Consider the following 18,693-nt stretch of genomic DNA (forward strand, 5'->3'; position numbering starts at 1 on the left):
GGTTCTGAAGGAAACAAGGTTACACATAAAAGAACTCTCTTTAGGTTTTAGAGCGATGCATGCTAAATCCACACGGCCCACTGTACAACATACTCATACAAATCAGAAATAACTAAATAGAGGCTTTCATGGTTGTGCCCTCCCGTCGTGTCCACCCCCCCTCAAAAAAAAACCACACCAGGATCTTGAGACGATGTACAGTTTGTTTTATAGATAATCCTGATCAGAGAGGGTAAAAGAGGAGTTGCAGTTCCAGCCATTCTTATATCTCATAGTGCTTCACCACAGGTGTTTCGCTGGGATCTCCCCCTCGTGCCACATGCAGATCGCCGTAGGGAAATTGCTTTGGGCCCTGCAGAGAACAGGAGACAGCGAGAATTAACTCATCACACTACATGTTTATAGAGTACAGAACTTCACACCAAGAGGCCCGGGTGAGCCCTTTCAAAGCAACAAAATACCTGCCAACCCACATGCTGAATCTGACCATGTCCCCCACTTTTCACTTGCTCACATGGCCACCTGCATTTCTCACTTAAGACAGATGATTATCACCTGCCAAACAATCTACAGTGGTACTTCAGGTTACATACGCTTCAGGTTACAGACTCCGCTAACCCAGAAATAGTGCTTCAGGATAAGAACAGAAATCGGGCTCCGGCAGCACGGCGGCAGGTGGAGGCACCATTAGCTAAAGTGGTGCTTCAGGTTAAGAACAGTTTCAGGTTAAGAACGGACCTCTGGAATGAATTAAGTACTTAACCTGAGGTACCACTGTATTGTGAGCAGTAAGAACCCCATCCTTGTAGACAAAGTTCAGGGTTCAAGGATAGTTTGTTTTCAGGGCCACCATTTCTTTATGGGGATTCATCCAGGGCTGCAACTCTGACTTTGCTACAGCAGATTACATTCCAGCCACATGCTGGAATACACCTGTGGGTGTAGGGCGATATACAAATTTAGTTAATAATAATAATAATAATAATAATAATAATAATAATAATAATAAAAAACTCACAAGGTTTACACCCCACCCCTCTTCTATGCAGGCAAACCAGAAGCACGATCACAGTTCAATGACACATTCCAGCTGGGCAACAGAAAGTGTGGCTTGGAGAGAGGGGAATGGCTTAGGGAGAGTCCTGAGGAGCACAGATGACTCCCTAGCCTGAGGTTCCCCAAATATTTTAACAAAAGACAGAAAGTGGTTGTCCAGATATTCAAGACCCTCTCTTAAAGGCTATTCAAGGCTATTTAAAGGACTATGTTGTTGGACATGTAACACTGTTGGTCTAAGTATGTGGAAGTATGTGAAATGTAACCGATATGCTTTTGTGCCTATATGAACCATTACGTGTAGTGCTGTATATAAGAAAACAATTACAATTGTAACTAACGCCTTTTCTTGGTGGGGAGGGGTGTTATGTACTGAAGTTCTCACCCTGGGCCAGCAGGGGGATACTGTACATAGTTATGCAAATGACGGATCGAAAGTGACGTTCAGTGATTGGATGGTTTTTATGCAAATGAAGGGGCGAAAGTGACGTTCAGTGATTGGATGGTTTTTATGCAAATGAAGGGGCGAAAGTGACGTTCAGTGATTGGATGGTTTTTATGCAAATGAAGGGGCGAAAGTGACGTTCAGTGATTGGATAGTTTTAGAAAGTTGCTACAGTAACGTTGTACTGGAGCTCTATATAAGCAGGCTGACTGAGCCCTTCAGTTAGTTCTGTTCTGGCCTCTGAATAAACAAGAGCTGTTGAAGAATCGCTGTGTAGTCTGATATGTTCACCCACAACTTAACACTGGTATTCAAAAAGGCTGACTTGTAACTCACCACAGGCTGGTAGGATGGAAATATCTCGCCAAGAACAAACATGGTGACCATGAAACCAATGAAGCCGAAGAGGTACTTAAACATTGTGTTCCGGGGCACGAGAGTGGGAGATGTGTCAACCCGGTTCCGGATGAACATATCAAAATGCCAATGCAGCTGGTCAAGACAAAGGGGAGGCGTGGTTATATACGGCCAACAGCACCTGTGAGTTATCTTGGGGTCATTATGGAGATGAGAGAGGGCTTCACACACGTTCATTGCTTATACTATGAACCAGTGGTTGTCTATGGGGAAGCTTAGACGTGAACTAGTTCACATCGCAGGAATAAATCTTCCCCTTGAACTGATGTGACAAGCAAACAAAGTTAGCTGTGAAGACCCAGTAAAAAAACCAGGAGGGGGACACACCCAGTTTCCTCGCATGCTCCCCTTCCAGACTTGTTTTGCTTCCCCCACAAAAAAACATAAAAAAACTGGATTTTTCTGCAAATAAGGGACTCTGCTGTGATGAGACATCATCCCATGATGACTTTTTCTGTTTTGTATCTTAATATACTCTCGCCTGTGATCTTCACTCCTCCAACTGTTGCCCTGATCTGCTTAGAGACCTCCTGCTCCCTGAAACAGAGCCATCCATTTATCCTTGATGCTGTTTACGTCATAGAATCATAGAGCTGGAAGGGACCCAAGGATCATCTAGTTCAACCCCCTGCAATGCAGGACGTCTGGATGATGTCTAGGTGACATCATCCCCCTGAATGCATACACCTTCTCTGATTAATCTTCAAGCCACTGATAAAGATCTCTCTCTAATATTTGCCCTCCCTTGTTAAAGCTGTGTTTCCAGGTGAAAACACATCCTATGCGCCTATAACTTCAGTTGCTCCTAAAGGTAAAGGTAAAGGTACCCCTGCCCGTACGGGCCAGTCTTGACAGACTCTGGGGTTGTGCGCCCATCTCACTTAAGAGGCCAGGGGCCAGCGCTGTCCGGAGACACTTCCGGGTCACGTGGCCAGCGTGACATCGCTGCTCTGGCCACAGCCAGAGCCGCACACGGAAACGCCGTTTACCTTCCCGCTGGTAAGCGGTCCCTATTTATCTACTTGCACCCGGAGGTGCTTTCGAACTGCTAGGTTGGCAGGCGCTGGGACCGAGCAGCGGGAGCGCACCCCGCCGCAGGGATTCGAACCGCCGACCTTTCGATCGGCAAGCCCTAGGCGCTGAGGCTTTAACCCACAGCGCCACCTGCGTCAGTTGCTCCTGCTTACCCCTTATTACCAGCACCTTTCTGTCCCCTCCCTATCCATGTTTAGACTAAGTTCTTAGGAAAAGGACCTGTTTAGTTTGTGTTACATTGCAAAGCACCACAGGTATTGATGACACTGTGTGACTTCATACACTGCAATCAGAAAGCAAAATCTCTGCAAGGTCAGAATCTATTTTTAAAACACATACAATTATCATTTTCATACTCAAAACTTGGATTCTAAAGCGTCAATGTGTGTACACTAAGTAAATTCAAGAACAGAAAGATCTTTTGAGCTTGGAAGCATCAGAATGTGATTCAGTAAAAAGTCTCAACTCGGTGATACTCTCCCTAACCCAGACAAATATGGACTGCAAACTGAAATCACAGAAATGGAACACAAAAAACTATCATCCTTACTGTCTCGCCGTAGTTACGCCTTAACTCAGGATGGTCCCATTGATAATAAGGATCTCTCTCATGCTGGGATCGGTCAGGAAGCTTGGGATAGTCACCGTAACTATGAAAAGTATATAAGGAAGTCACCATAAATCCATTGCACTAGACAAACAGAAAAATGCTTACAAGAACAATAATACAAGAGCGGAAGAGAAAGCAGGTAAAGCATCCTATGAAGATCTGAGTACTCTTATGTTTATGCATTAAAAAATATTCAGCCATTTCATTCTGTAAAAAGCAATTTGCCTGTGTTTTACCATTTCCCAGTTTTCCTAGTTTGCAGGTTCTGCGGGATATAGTGTGATATACAGTGGTGCCTCGCAAGACGAAATTAATCCGTTCCGTGAGGCTCTTCGTATAGCGGTTTTTTCGTCTTGCGAAGCAAGCCCATTGACAGCTTAGCGGATTAGCGCTATTAGCGGTTTAGTGGCTTTTAGCCATCAGCTGTTAAGCGGCTTATCAGCAGATCAGCTGATAAGCGGCTTAGCGGCTTAGGAAAAGGGGGGGGGAAAGGGGAAAAAACCCGCAGGAACTCGCAAGACATTTTCGTCTTGCGAAGCAAGCCCATAGGGAAATTCGTTTTGCGAAGCGCCTCCAAAACGGAAAACCCTTTCGTCTAGCGGGTTTTCCGTCTTGCGAGGCGTTCGTCTTGCGGGGCACCACTGTACCACTAAGTCATGGAAACAAAACCCATTCGGAGTTGTGTATTTAATTAAAAATATGTATCACAGGGTTAGAAAAGATCCAAATTCCAATCAGGAAGGAGGGGAAGAGAGAGGGAGTTTATGTCACAGTGGCAGCTAGTGCCACTTTAATATTATTACAAATGTGAACTAAGGGAGAGGATCCTCCATGAATTAGGCCAATGTTTCTCAATTATGAGTCTTGAAGAGCTTCATTCTACAGAAGGACAACATTAACATGGAATTGTTTACTTACATTTAAAAACTTTAGACTTAATGTTGTTGTATTTCAGCAGTCACCAACCTGACCCCCTGGGTATCTATGGAGTCTGTTAAAAAGGTTTCTGTAAATATTGCCCTCCAAATCAGCAATGCATGAGGGCCTATTTGCCCTTCCTGCTCAGTGCTTGTGTGTATTGGCTCAGCATCTCTTACACTGAACAGGTCCCCTTAAACATGCCCACATTTCATTGGATGCCATGATTGGACATCAACCCTCCCTTCCGTTCTGAACACAGAAGGTGTGCAAAGAACTGCTCTGTGAGTGAATGCAGAAGTGGTTGACGTAGGTACCTTTTTTCTGTTGATGGAAAGGGGATGCCCACATCATTTTGCATTCCTGTCTCTTTCTAGACATGGCAAACATTTGGTGTTCTGTCACCCGCACCCCCAGAGCAACCATTTTGCAACTGGCACCCCAGGATTTGCTCAGAATTACCCAATGAATTATATTCACTGGCCCAAACCAGTTGAGAACCCCTGTTGCATTTGGATTCCTGCCTTCACTTCAAATCTAAGCTCCCCTATCAGTTATGGATTCCCCACAGTGTAGACTGTAATTCTAAAGGAGTAGTTGAAGGTAAAGGGACCCCTGACCATTAGGTCCAGTCGTGCCTGACTCTGGGGTTGTGGCGCTCATCTCGCTTTATTGGCCGAAGGAGACGGCGTACAGCTTCCGGGTCATGTGGCCAGCATGACTAAGCCGCTTCTGGCAAACCAGAGCAGTGCACGGAAATGCCATTTATTTTCCCGCCAGAGCAGTACCTATTTATCTACTTGCACTTTGATATGCTTTCGAACTGCTAGGTTGGCAGAAGAGGGACCGAGCAGCGGGAGCTCACCCTGTGGCGGGAATTCGAACCGCCGACCTTCTGATCGGCAAATCCTAGGCTCTGTTGTTTAACCCACTGCGCCACCCACACTACTAACATTTTCAACACAGGGATGTGAGTGGCGCTGTGGGTTAAACCACTGTGCCGCTTGGGCTTGCCGATCAAAAGGTTGGTGGTTCGAATCCCTGCGACAGGGTGAGCTCCCGTTGCTTGGTCCCAGCTCCTGCCAACCTAGCAGTTCAAAGGCACACAGTGCAAGTAGATAAATAGGTACCTCTCCGGCGGGAAGGTAAACGGCGTTTCCATGTGCTGCTCTGGTTTCGCCAGAAGCAGCTTAGTCATGCTGGCCACATGACCTGGAAACACTGTCTGCGGAAGCAGACAAACGCCGGCTCCCTCAGCCTTTAAAGTGAGACGAGGGCCACAACCCCAGAGTTGTTTGCGACTGGACTTAATTGTCAGGGGTCCCTTTACCTTTTAACATTCTCAAGTGGGTTTGGATAGGGTAGGAATCTTCCCTATTTTAAAATCCTGAGGCACTGCCCTGACCTCATGTTGCTAATGCAGGTTCATTTCCCTAGTTTTCATTACTCCTTGGTAAAAACCGGACTAATAACCCAAGTCACTGAGTTGATGGGAAGATGAACAAATATCTTAATGTGGCTCATGCTGAGAGAGACAGTATTGACCCGAATATGTGCTTAAAATTGTCCCTTCCTTTTTGGCTGGCCTTGCAAAGTCCAAGGGGTTCCCAGGATTATGTGGTTGGATCCCCATTGTCTGAACTTCATGAAAACAATCTATTATTGCTGGGGGTGGGGTAGGCAGAGAAGAGTCAAGAAGCATGAATATTATGTTTATTTTACCCAAGTGTCTGCAAACAACACCAGGAGAGGCATATGCTTTTCACAATCCCAGCTCCCCACATCACCCAATCTTTGAGTCAAGTATACCTCACCCCATGCCATCATCTGGATAAGGTTCATAGTCCTCCAGTCTCATGTTGTACTTTTTTGCCGCAGCTGCCCGTTCCTCCGGAGTTTTGGGGTAAGGCCCAGGCAGCAAGTCTTTTGGCATGTCCGAAGCTAGAGGAAGAAATGCAAGTTAAGCCCAAGGCTACAGGGGGAAATAGCAGCTTACAAAGAATAGATTGTTCAGAGCAGGAACAGTACAGTGCTGTAGAACAAAAAGCTGAATTCATTTAGGCCTGCATTAAAGGAAGCTTTGAATTCACAGTTAAGGAAATAAGTGTACAGCTGTGTTCAGCAGCACACTCACCTCACGGCAAAACAAGTGGGGTTGCCACTGAAAATGACAATGTTTTCCCCCTTCACAATCTAATACTTTTGCCAGATCTAGTAGTGTTACGTCCCTGCATTTTTTTCTTACTTCTGTGACAATCAATGATGTGGAGCAAGTGTAGGGGAACACACAGCGAGTTCACATAACACAGGAAAATCTGCAGAAACAACCCCAACATGGGTGTGTTTCCAGCAGCCCTGCATGTAGTCTAGAATCACAGGCGGTTCCATCCTCAGTCACCACCTGCCATTCAAAATGAGAGCTAAAGCAAAGAGATCCAGAAGCACAAATCCCTGCCCTTTATGCAGAAAGAGCACGACATTCTGCATAAAGCGCAGCGGCAGCTAGGGGGTGAGGGGTAGAATGACAAGAAGAGTCTAATCAATAAGGGTGGGGGTGTGGAGGTTTGGCATGAAACCTCCGACACGACCTTACAAGGGGCCGCTCGGGACTTCGTGGAAAGCATGGCCTCCATGGGGCTGTCCCTGAATAAGTCTGGCCCAACCCATAGCCACGGACATGCCTTGGACCTGGTGTTTACCTCTACGGATGTTGGTGATCTGACACTAAGTAAAAGTGAAACGAAAGAAGTGCCATGGTCAGACCACTTCCTGGTGCAACTGGACTTCTCTGTGACCCATCCCCTCTGCAGGGAGGTGGGACCGATTCGGATGGTCCGCCCCCGCCACTTAATGGATCCAAATGGTTTCCAGAGAGTGGTAGGGGATGCTTTATCCCATGTTGATAGCCTTTCAGCCGATTCCCTGGTGGCCCGCTGGAATGTGGAGTTAACCAGGGCTATTGACTGTTTGGCTCCGAAGCGCCCTCTCCGATTGCATGGAGCCCGGAGAGCCCCGTGGTTTTCCACGGATCTGAGGGCAATGAAACAATCGTTGAGACGGCTAGAGCGCCGGTGGCGGATAACCCATTCTGAATCTGACCGGACACAGGTTAGAGCTCAACGTCGAGCCTACCAAGTGGCGATAGCGACGGCGAAGAAGACTTTCTTCACCGCCTCTATTGCATCTGCAGAAAACAGCAGCAGGAGACTCTTTCAGGTGGTTCACAATTTAGCGGAACCACCTGTAACATCGGGGCCCAGTACGGGCCACATGTTCTCCTGCAATGATTTTGCAAATTTTTTTGCAGATAAAATCGCTCAGATTCGGGAAGAAGTAGACTCCACCGTGGGAGCAGGGCCGGGGCGGGAGAGTGCTAGAGTCCTGTCTGGTCAAGTTGTGTGGGATCAATTCCAATCTGTTACCTCCGAGGATGTGGACAGGCTGCTTGGACGAGTGAAGCCAACCACCTGTCTCCTGGATCCTTGCCCATCCTGGCTTATAAAAGCTAGCCGGGAAGGACTGGGCGATGGGCTTCGTGGGGTGGTGAATGCTTCCCTCTGTGAGGGAGCCTTCCCAGACCCGCTGAAAGAGGCGGTTATTAAACCACTTCTTAAAAAACCATCTCTAGATGCGGCCACGATGGCCAATTATCGCCCAGTCTCAAACCTTCCATTCTTGGGCAAGGTGATTGAGCGAGTGGTTGCTGAACAACTCCAGGCATGCCTGGAAGAAGCGGACCATTTGGATCCCTTCCAGTTGGGATTCAGGCCTCATCATGGGACTGAAACTGCCTTGGTCGCACTGGTTGATGATCTCCGGCGGGCTAGGGACAAAGGTGAGAGCTGTTTCCTAGTTCTGCTGGATCTCTCAGCGGCGTTTGATACCATCGACCATGACATCCTTCTGGACCGTCTTGAGGGGCTGGGAGCTGGGGGCACTGTCATACAGTGGTTCCGCTCCTTCCTCCTGGGCCGTGTTCAGAAAGTGGTGGTGGGGGATGAGTGTTCAGACCCCTGGGCTCTCACTTGTGGGGTGCCTCAGGGTTCTGTCCTCTCCCCCATGCTTTTCAACATCTACATGCAGCCGCTGGGAGGGATCATCAGGAGGTTTGGACTGGGTGTTCATCAGTATGCAGATGATACCCAGCTCTACCTCTCTTTTAAATCAGAACCAGTGAAGGCGGTAAAGGTCCTGTGTGAGTGTCTGGAAGCGGTTGGAGGATGGATGGCGGCTAACAGATTGAGGTTGAATCCTGACAAGACAGAAGTACTGTTTTTGGGGGACAGGAGGCGGGCAGGTGTGGAGGATTCCCTGGTCCTGAATGGGGTAACTGTGCCCCTGAAGGACCAGGTGCGCAGCCTGGGAGTCATTTTGGACTCACAGCTGTCCATGGAGGCACAGGTCAAATCTGTATCCAGGGCAGCTGTTTACCAGCTCCATCTGGTACGTAGGCTGAGACCCTATCTGCCTGCAGACTGTCTCGCCAGAGTGGTACATGCTCTGGTTATCTCCCGCTTGGACTACTGCAATGCACTCTACGTGGGGCTACCTTTGAAGGTGACCCGGAAACTACAACTAATCCAGAATGCGGCAGCTAGACTGGTGACTGGGAGCGGCCGCCGAGACCATATCACACCGGTCTTGAAAGACCTGCATTGGCTCCCAGTACGTTTCCGAGCACAATTCAAAGTGTTGGTGCTGACCTTTAAAGCCCTAAATGGCCTCGGTCCAGTATATCTGAAGGAGCGTCTCCTCCCCCATCGTTCTGCCCGGACACTGAGGTCCAGCTCCGAGGGCCTTCTGGCGGTTCCCTCACTGCGAGAGGCCAAGTTGCAGGGAACCAGGCAGAGGGCCTTCTCGGTGGTGGCGCCCGCCCTGTGGAATGCCCTCCCATCGGATGTCAAGGCGATGGACAACTACCTGACATTCAGAAAACATCTGAAGGCAGCCCTGTTCAGGGAAGTTTTTAATATGTGATATTTTAGTGTATTTTTCATCTCTGTTGGAAGCCGCCCAGAGTGGCTGGGGAAACCCAGCCAGATGGGCGGGGTACAAATAATAAATTATTATTATTATTATTATTATGAAGGTACCCTAGAAAAGCCTCTCCCAGGCCACAGCTTTAAGAATAGCAGAAGTGACTGCGAAGGCTGTGTGTGTGTGTGTGTGTGTGAGAGAGAGAGAGAGAGAGAGAGAGAGAGAGAAAGAAAGAAAGGAAGGAAGGAAGGAAGGAAGGAAGGAAGGAAGGAGTGGGGGGATTCCTTTACTAATTTCAAAAGTTATGTGACCTTGTTGTTTAAGTCAATCTTTTTTACATAGTTAATGTATTGTGGTATTTTATGACTTGTTATTTTTATTGATATAATTTAGTAATGGTTTATTGTAACTGTTGAGAGTAAATTTCTCTTGAATCATTATTGGCTGATATTTTGAGAGTTTAATTTTATTGTGTATTACAGGCTGATGGATTACTGAATATTCTTTATTTTACATGTTTATTTTAAGTCATTTTTAAATTATGGCTTATTTGTATTGGATCGTTGTAAGGTGTGTGAACTTGTGAACTTTCTTGCATATTTTGTTGCCTCTTCAGCTTGTAAGCTGCCTTGTGTATAGCAATACAAAACAGCGGTATGCAAATTAAAAGTGACTATGGTGACGAAGGGACGCAGGTGGCGCTGTGGGTTAAAGCCTCAGCGCCTAGGACTTGCCGATCGAAAGGTCGGCGGTTCGAATCCCTGCGGCGGGGTGCGCTCCCGCGGCTCGGTCCCAGCGCCTGCCAACCTAGCAGTTCGAAAGCACCTCCGGGTGCAAGTAGATAAATAGGGACCGCTTACCAGCGGGAAGGTAAACGGCGTTTCCGTGTGCGGCTCTGGCTCGCCAGAGCAGCGATGTCACGCTGGCCACGTGACCCGGAAGTGTCTCCGGACAGCGCTGGCCCCTGGCCTCTTAAGTGAGATGGGCGCACAACCCCAGAGTCTGTCAAGACTGGCCCGTACGGGCAGGGGTACCTTTACCTTTTACCTTTAATCTCCCCACCTGGGGTAGTGACCCCCCTTACCTGTGGAGAAGCGACCCCCCCCCATCTGACAGTCACTGAACCTTTAAGGAAGGTGACCCCTCCATTTGAGAACGTGGCCCCGCACCTGAGGGAAAGGTGACCCCCACCTGTGGGGCAGTGACCCCCCCCCCCCAAGGGATGTTGACCCCCACAACCCGCCTGCCTGAGGGGAAGGTCACCTCCCCACCTCCCCTCTCTGCACCACCCCATGGGAAGCGGCGGAGGCGGCGGCGGCAGCAGCAGCAACTCACGGACCGGCACGGGCGCCGCTCGGAGCCGCCGCCTTCCACGCCAGCGGCCGCAGCAGCTGGAGAGGCCGCAGCCGGACAGCGGCGCCGCCGAACGCCATGGCGGCCCTTCAAGCGCCGAAAGGGACTCTGGCCTTTGGCGGCAGAAAGGGGCGGGGCTAAGGGGGGGCGGAGGCGCGCGGCGCGCTCCGTCACGCACATCATAGACGCATGAAATGCCGGCCTTGTCGTTTGGACTACAGCTCCCATCATCCCCAGCCTTTGCGTCGCAGGACCTAAGCCCCGCGCTTGCTTTTGACGCCATGCCTCCGCGTGCCGTCGCCGTCACCGCCTCCCGCCGGGCGGAAGCGGCCTCTTCCCTCACGGGAAACAGTGGGTCGATTTACAGCGCACGCGCGGCTAAGGGCCAGTTGCTTCTGTGGTCTCTTGCCCACCCCTCAAGCGAGAGACGGGGCGACGGGGCCTTCGTGCTCTCCCTCAATTGAAAGTGAAACGTTTAATTTAATTGTCGCGTTTTATTTAATTTTTTTTACTGGTTTTCACAACATTGTAAACAAACAAACACATAAAACAAACAAACATAAATCGTAGCCTTATTAAAAATTACACTTGTTAACATTGTTCAGTGACTTCCTCGCTTCCCCTTGGTTGAATTTCATTGCATATCCTTTTAACAGTTTTCCAAATCACAGTCCTTATAAAATTTAACTTAAACATTAAATCCTTAGATCTTCACATTATGAAATTAAAACATATTAATTCATCACTTAACTTAAATAAAATCCTAAACCAATTGAGTATCTGCAAGCTGTTTTCAGTTAATTTAACTTAACATATTTAAGTAATCATTAAATTTAATCCAATCTTCTTGATATTACTCCTTCTGGTCGCGGACTCTTCCAGTTAGGTCGGCTAGCTCCGAAAAATCCATCATCTTCATCTGCCATTCTTCTGTCGTTGTTAATTCTTGGGTTTTCCACTTTTTAGCTAACGTTGGTAATTCTTGGGTTTTCCACTTTTTAGCTAACAAAATACAAGCAGCAGTTGTGGCATACAAAAATAATTTAACATCTTTCTTGAGCAATTCTAAACCTGTTACTCCAATTCCAAACCTGTTATTTTCTTGTTTAAACAAACCTCATGGCTGTTTCGTTGCTATTTATTTTATAGCATGGCTCCTGTGGAGCCTGAGCTTATCTACTCGAGAGTAAGTCCACATGGCTTACTCCCAGATAAGCTCACGGCCCCTTTTGATAAAGGGTGGGTATACAAATTGAAATAATAATGATGATGATAATAGGTTAAGGGAGCCCTGACTGTTAGGTCCAGTCGTGGACGACTCTGGGATTGCAGCGCTCATCTTGCTCTATAGGCCGAGGGACCCGGCGTTTGTCCGCAAACAGTTTTTCCAGGTCATGTGGCCAGCATGACTAAGCCACTTCTGGCGAACCAGAGCAGCGCACGGAAACGCCGTTTACCTTCCCGCCGGAGTGGTACCTATTTATCTACTTGCACTTTGACGTGCTTTCGAACTGCTAGGTTGGCAGGAGCAGGGACAGAGCAACGGGAGCTCACCCCGTCATGGGGATTCGAACCACCAACCTTCAAATCAAATCAAATTTTATTAAACGGTCACAGACCAGATTAACTCGTACAGCTAGTCAGCGAAGCATAACACCGGAAAAAAACAAAGGACAATTTCAATACAGATTAGGCCATAACAGCAATTTAAAATTAGACAGCATGAATAAAATTAGGTATTTGCCTTCGCCTGCATGTTGACATTGGAAAGCTCTTGTTTCCTGCGCCTAATAGCGGCTACACAGAATTTAGCAACATTGATCGTGATTTCAGGAACCTTATCTTCTACCAAGGCTCTCATACATTGGAGTTCTGGTTCATTTTTAAGCTTTTGTAGAACTGGGGCAATAAAGGTCAGGCGTAGATCCTCGTAATAACTACAGTGCAGCAATACATGCAAACATCTTATCGGCAAGCCCTAGGCTCTGTGGTTTAACCCACAGCACCACCCGTGTCCCCTTGATGATGATGATGATGATGATATGCAGTAACTGGCTACATAGTCAGAATCCACGGGGGTTGCGCAGGCAGGGTGGAAGGAGATGGGAGAAGTATTTTATGGTGGTCTGCTGAGTTCAACATGAGTGTTAATGTTAAGTTGTGGGTGAACATATCAGACGACACAGCGATTCTTCAAACAACTCTTGTTTATTCACAGGCCAGAACAGAACAGAACTGAAGGGTTCAGCCAGCCTGCTTATATAGAGCTCCACTAGAACGCAACAGTAACCATTTTCTGTAATTATCCAATCACTGAATGTCACTTTCAATCCCTTATTTGCATATGTGGACCTGAGTGAAAACTACAGTATCCCCCTACTGGCCCAGGGTGAGAACTTTAGTACATAACAGTTAACATATACACCACCTCTTCTGCCCGGGGTAAAATTACACTGTTTTGCTGACTAGGTTGTACTTCTCCCATGACACATCTCTGATTCCACCTATCACTACACACGGTTGAGGTTGCTCTGGTAGTGGGGTTACACTGATGCAAAGTTAAGCCATAATATTCCTCCTGATACTGTAATATGCCAATGTAAAGTTCCCAGCAGCAGCATGTCTTCCAGGTCTGCTTGCACAGGGGAGGGTTCTGTAAATAAGAAAAAAGGCAGAAGAAACAGAAAGAGCAAGCAAGCAACACATTCGTGTTGAGAATAAACAGCAGTTAGATGTAGGTATACCTGGTTTATCACTGTCTTCATTAAATTAGTATGTTTATAACTAATGTTGTCATTAGAGCAAATGGGTTTAATGATAAATAATCTGGAATGGGTTTTGATCTGCAGAGGTTTATAATAGAGATCGTTACAGAGACATTCCCCATTATGTCTGATGTGAATAACGGGAGAAAAAATGAGAACTAGTATGCCAGAGTTTATGTAATGAAGTAAAACGTAGGCTTCATTAATGTTAATATTGATCTTATGCAAGATAATGCATCAGTCATGCTAATATTATATATATATCTGAAAGTAAGCATGCTGTTTCAGCTGTTTATATTTTCCCAGCTCTGCCAGGACAAGACAATTAGATTTGGATATTAACTTTAATAATATTGATACCATTCCAAAAAAGGCAATTTGCATAATGAGGTGAGATGCAAAATTGATCTTATTTGGAATTGATCCCTCCATCCCATAAAACTCTGCCCTGTAAATTCTCATTAGCTTTTGCTAGAATTTGCCACATGGAGAGAAATATTACATCAATGGCCATTTCAACTTTTAAAGTCAATATTATTCTAACCATGGCTGAGTAAATGAAATATATTTTAGCAAGGGGTAGGCAGAAATAAAGAGATGGCACAAGCCAGAAAGGGAGGCCTGTTGCTTACTGCAAGAAGGGCAAGCACATAAAATATGCAACGCAAATGTTGAGCTTCATGTTCTCATAAGATACCTTAACCTGGCTTGACAAGGCTGTGTGACTGAGGGAGCTCCCAGAGTGGACTTCAGAGCCACCTTGCTCCCCCCTGGTCCATAGCTGTCAAGTGTCCCTTATTTGAAGGGACAGTCCCTTATTCCAGCGCCATGTCCCGCTGCTGTCCCTTATTGATGGATGTCCCTTAAATGTCCCTTAAATTATGTCCCTTAAATTTCAAAGGAAGCAGCTCCTCTCCCTCCCTCTCTGCCAGCCAACTGAGGCTCCAACTGTGTTGCTTGGCTGTGTTGCTCACCCAATAAGAAGTCTAAGAACGACTGGGGGGTGGAGTTTGCATGCCTTGTGCTGATCAAATCGGCTGCATTCCCTGGGGACTCACCTTTGCTCAGCGCTTCCCAGTGGAGAGGTGACAGTGGTTTTCCTTGAGGCTTCGTTTGGCTGCTGGCTGGGCTTTCTGCCTTTGGCTCAGAGGGGCTCAGAAGTTGAACATACCTGTGCTGAGTGCTCCGATCAGAATCGGATCAACGTGCCACTCACCCTTGCCAGTGAAAAGGTCTATCTGGAGTGGGGGCATATGGTGGGGGAAAAGGAAAGGAGATCTCGTGGGGGGGGGAGGCTGTGTGTGTGTGGCTAGTTAATGCAAGCTGAGGGGGTTTTTGAATGCTGGACGCCATTTTGTTGCACGTGCTGCTGTAAACTTTGCAGTGCAAAGCCAGGCCAGGGAGCCATCTTAAGTTGAGGCTGTATAGGCCTTGTGGTGCATGTGATTCAGATTCTATTCAGTTGAACCTCTGGTTACAAAGTTGGTTGGACATTGTTCTCGAAGCTACCAGCATCAGTTTGTCCAGACTGCAGGAGGACAGGAGACAGGGGACTCCCCTGAGAAGGAGGCTAGTTCACCAACACAGGAGCCAGATATATGGAGAAACGTGACTCAAAGAAGTAGGAGGCCCAGGGTTCGCTCTGATTGTTTAGAAATACACAATCGCTTTGAGGTCCTCTCCCCTAGAATGGAAGACGAAGAGCAGACTCCATTTGAGGATCTCTCCCTCGTTACAGTCAATCAGGTATATGAAGACGAGCAGCAAAGTCAGTCCTCAGGGAATATGCAGGCGACCTTGGAATGGACAGATCACGGAAGAACCCCGACCAAACCTAAGAGGAGGCGTGTAGTGGTGATAGGGGATTCCCTACTGAGGGGAACAGAAGCAGTGATCTGTGGGCCTGACAAGATGTCTCGGGAAGTGTGCTGTCTCCCCGGGGCTAAGATCCAAGATGTAACTGAACGACTACAAGGAATCATAAAACCCACTGACAAATACCCCTTCCTCTTGGTTCATGTGGGAACCAATGACACTGCAAACAATAGCCTCCAGAAGATCAAAAGAGACTATGAGGCTCTGGGCAGGAAATTGAAGCAATTAAATGCACAAATTGTCATCTCATCTGTCCTCCCAGTTGAACGACGTGGCCCAGGGAGAGAGAGAAAAATAGTGGAAGTGAACAGCTGGTTTCGCAAATGGTGTAAACAGGAACGGTTTGGATTCTTAGATCACGGACTGCAGTTTCTTGAAGATGGACTTCTGGCAAGCGATGGGCTGCACCTCACAATGGTTGGGAGGAATGTTTTTGCCAAAAATCTCAGAAACCTCATCAGGAGGGCTTTAAACTGACTAATGTGGGGGAGGAAGACAGTGTTCCTGAAGGTAGGAGTCTATCAATTGATGAACATGATCATCCAAATGTCATAGACCAAATGGAGCAAACAGCACGCAGACCTAGTGGTGGGAGGAAAAAATCCTTAAATAAGAGACACGGGGGAATGATTAATGGACTTCAATGTCTGTACACTAATGCGCAAAGCATGGGTAATAAACAAAATGAGCTTGAGCTCTTGGTACAGCAAACTAAATATGACATAATAGGCATCACTGAAACCTGGTGGGATAAGTCCCAAGACTGGAATGTAATAAGGGAGGGTTACAATCTATTTCAGAGAAACAGACCAGACAAGAAAGGAGGAGGAGTGGTGTTATATGTCAGGGATGTGTATACCTGTGAAGAGATCCAAGATTTAGAACCTCAAAGCCAAAGTGAGAGCATTTGGGTCAAAATTAAGGGAGAGATGAATAACAGGGACCTCATTGTGGGAGTTTACTATAGATCCCCAAGCCAAACGGAGGACATAGATGATGCCTTCCTGGAACAGATGGCCAAGCATGCAAAAGGAAGGGAGATAGTAGTAATGGGGGACTTCAATTACCCGGATATTTGCTGGATGTCAAACTCAGCCAAGAGCATAAGGTCAAACAGATTCCTCACTGGCCTTGCAGACAACTTCATTGTCCAGAAAGTGGGAGAAGCAACAAGAGGAACAGCCATTTTAGATCTGGTCCTAACCAATGTTGATGACCTGGTTAGTGGGGTAGAAGTGGAAGGATCATTAGGCGTGAGTGATCATGCTCTTCTGAAGTTTACTATACAGCGGAAAGGAGCAGCCAAGCATACTAGGACTCAATTTCTTGACTTTAAGAAAGCCGACTTCATAAAACTTAGGGAAGTGCTGGGTGAGATTTGACAGAGATCCCATGGACAGTAATACTAAAAGGAAAGGGAGTTCATGATGGCTGGGAGTTTGTTAAGAGGGAGATAGTAAAAGCACAACTTCAGGCAATACCAATGAGACGTAAACTTGGAAGGTGCCTAAAGAAGCCAGGGTGGCTATCTAAAGAACTTTTAACTGAGTTAAGATTAAAAAAGGATGTGTACAAAAAATGGAAAAGGGGGGAAACCACCAAAGAGGAATTCAAACAAATAGCCAGCACGTGTAGACACAAAGTCAGAAAAGCTAAAGCACAGAATGAACTCAGGCTTGCTAGAGAGGTTAAAAGCAACAAAAAAGGCTTTTATGGGTATGTTCGTAGCAAAAGGAAGAACAAAGAAACAGTGGGGTCACTCAGAGGAGAAGATGGTGAAATGCAAACAGGGGACACAGAAAGGGCTGAACTCCTCAATGCCTTCTTTGCCTCAGTCTTCTCCGATAAAGAAAACAATGCCCGACCTGAAGAATTTGGAGCAAATGATTCAGCAGAGGAAACACAGCCCAGAATAACTAAGGAGATAGTACAAGAATACTTGGCTAGTCTAGATGTATTCAAGTCTCCAGGGCCAGATGAACTGCATCCAAGAGTATTAAAAGAACTGGCAGATGTGATCTCAGAACTACTGGCAGTCATCTTTGAGAATTCCTGGAGAACAGGCGAAGTCCCGGCAGACTGGAGGAGGGCAAATGTTGTCCCTATTTTCAAAAAGGGGGAAAGAGAGGACCCAAATAATTACCGCCCAGTCAGTCTGACATCAATACCAGGGAAGATTCTGGAGCAGATCATTAAGCAAACAGTTTGTGAGCACCTAGAAAGGAATACTGTGATCACCAATAGTCAGCATGGATTTCTGAAAAATAAGTCGTGTCAGACTAACCTGATCTCGTTTTTTGACAGAATTACAAGCCTGGTAGATGAAGGGAACGCAGTGGATGTAGCCTACCTTGATTTCAGCAAGGCATTTGACAAGGTGCCCCATGATATTCTTGTAAAGAAGCTGGTAAAATGCGGTCTTGACTATGCTACCACTCAGTGGATTTGTAACTGGCTGACTGACCGAACCCAAAGGGTGCTCATCAATGGTTCCTCTTCATCCTGGAGAAGAGTGACTAGTGGGGTGCCACAGGGTTCTGTCTTGGGCCCGGTCTTATTCAACATCTATATCAACGACTTGGATGATGGACTCAAGGGCATCCTGATCAAATTTGCAGATGACACCAAACTGGGAGGGGTGGCTAACACCCCAGAGGACAGGATCACACTTCAAAACGACCTTGACAGATTAGAGAGCTGGGCCAAAACAAACAAGATGAATTTTAATAGGGAGAAATGTAAAGTATTGCACTTGGGCAAAAAAAATGAGAGGCACAAATACAAGATGGGTGACACCTGGCTTGAGAGCAGTACATGTGAAAAGGATCTAGGAGTCTTGGTTGACCACAAACTTGACATGAGCCAACAGTGTGACGCGGCAGCTAAAAAAGCCAATGCAATTCTGGGCTGCATCAATAGGAGTATTGCATCTAGATCAAGGGAAGTAATAGTGCCACTGTATTCTGCTCTGGTCAGACCTCACCTGGAGTACTGTGTCCAGTTCTGGGCACCACAGTTCAAGAAGGACACTGACAAACTGGAACGTGTCCAGAGGAGGGCAACCAAAATAGTCAAAGGCCTGGAAACGATGCCTTATGAAGAACGGCTAAGGGAGCTGGGCATGTTTAGCCTGGAGAAGAGGAGGTTAAGGGGTGATATGATAGCCATGTTCAAATATATAAAAGGATGTCACATAGAGGAGGGAGAAAGGTTGTTTTCTGCTACTCCAGAGAAGCGGACAC

The 18,693-nt window shown here is 46.9% G+C and overlaps 1 protein-coding gene across 1 annotated transcript; it reads right to left on the reverse strand.

The window, feature by feature from the left end:
- Window positions 1–194: 194 nt before the first annotated feature.
- NDUFB8 (NADH:ubiquinone oxidoreductase subunit B8) lies at window positions 195–10,956 on the reverse strand. Its single transcript, XM_079975521.1, has 5 exons — window positions 10,798–10,956; window positions 6,296–6,422; window positions 3,504–3,603; window positions 1,838–1,993; window positions 195–352 (listed from the first exon to the last, which is right to left on the reverse strand). Exons 1-5 carry the CDS (start codon window positions 10,889–10,891, stop codon window positions 263–265), a joined length of 567 nt encoding a protein of 188 aa, XP_079831647.1. The 5' UTR covers window positions 10,892–10,956; the 3' UTR covers window positions 195–262.
- Between the last annotated feature and the right edge of the window lie 7,737 nt (window positions 10,957–18,693).

This window comes from Podarcis cretensis (genome assembly GCF_951804945.1).
Source record: "Podarcis cretensis genome assembly, chromosome: 5".
In the NCBI taxonomy this organism is placed as follows: Eukaryota; Metazoa; Chordata; class Lepidosauria; order Squamata; family Lacertidae; genus Podarcis; species Podarcis cretensis.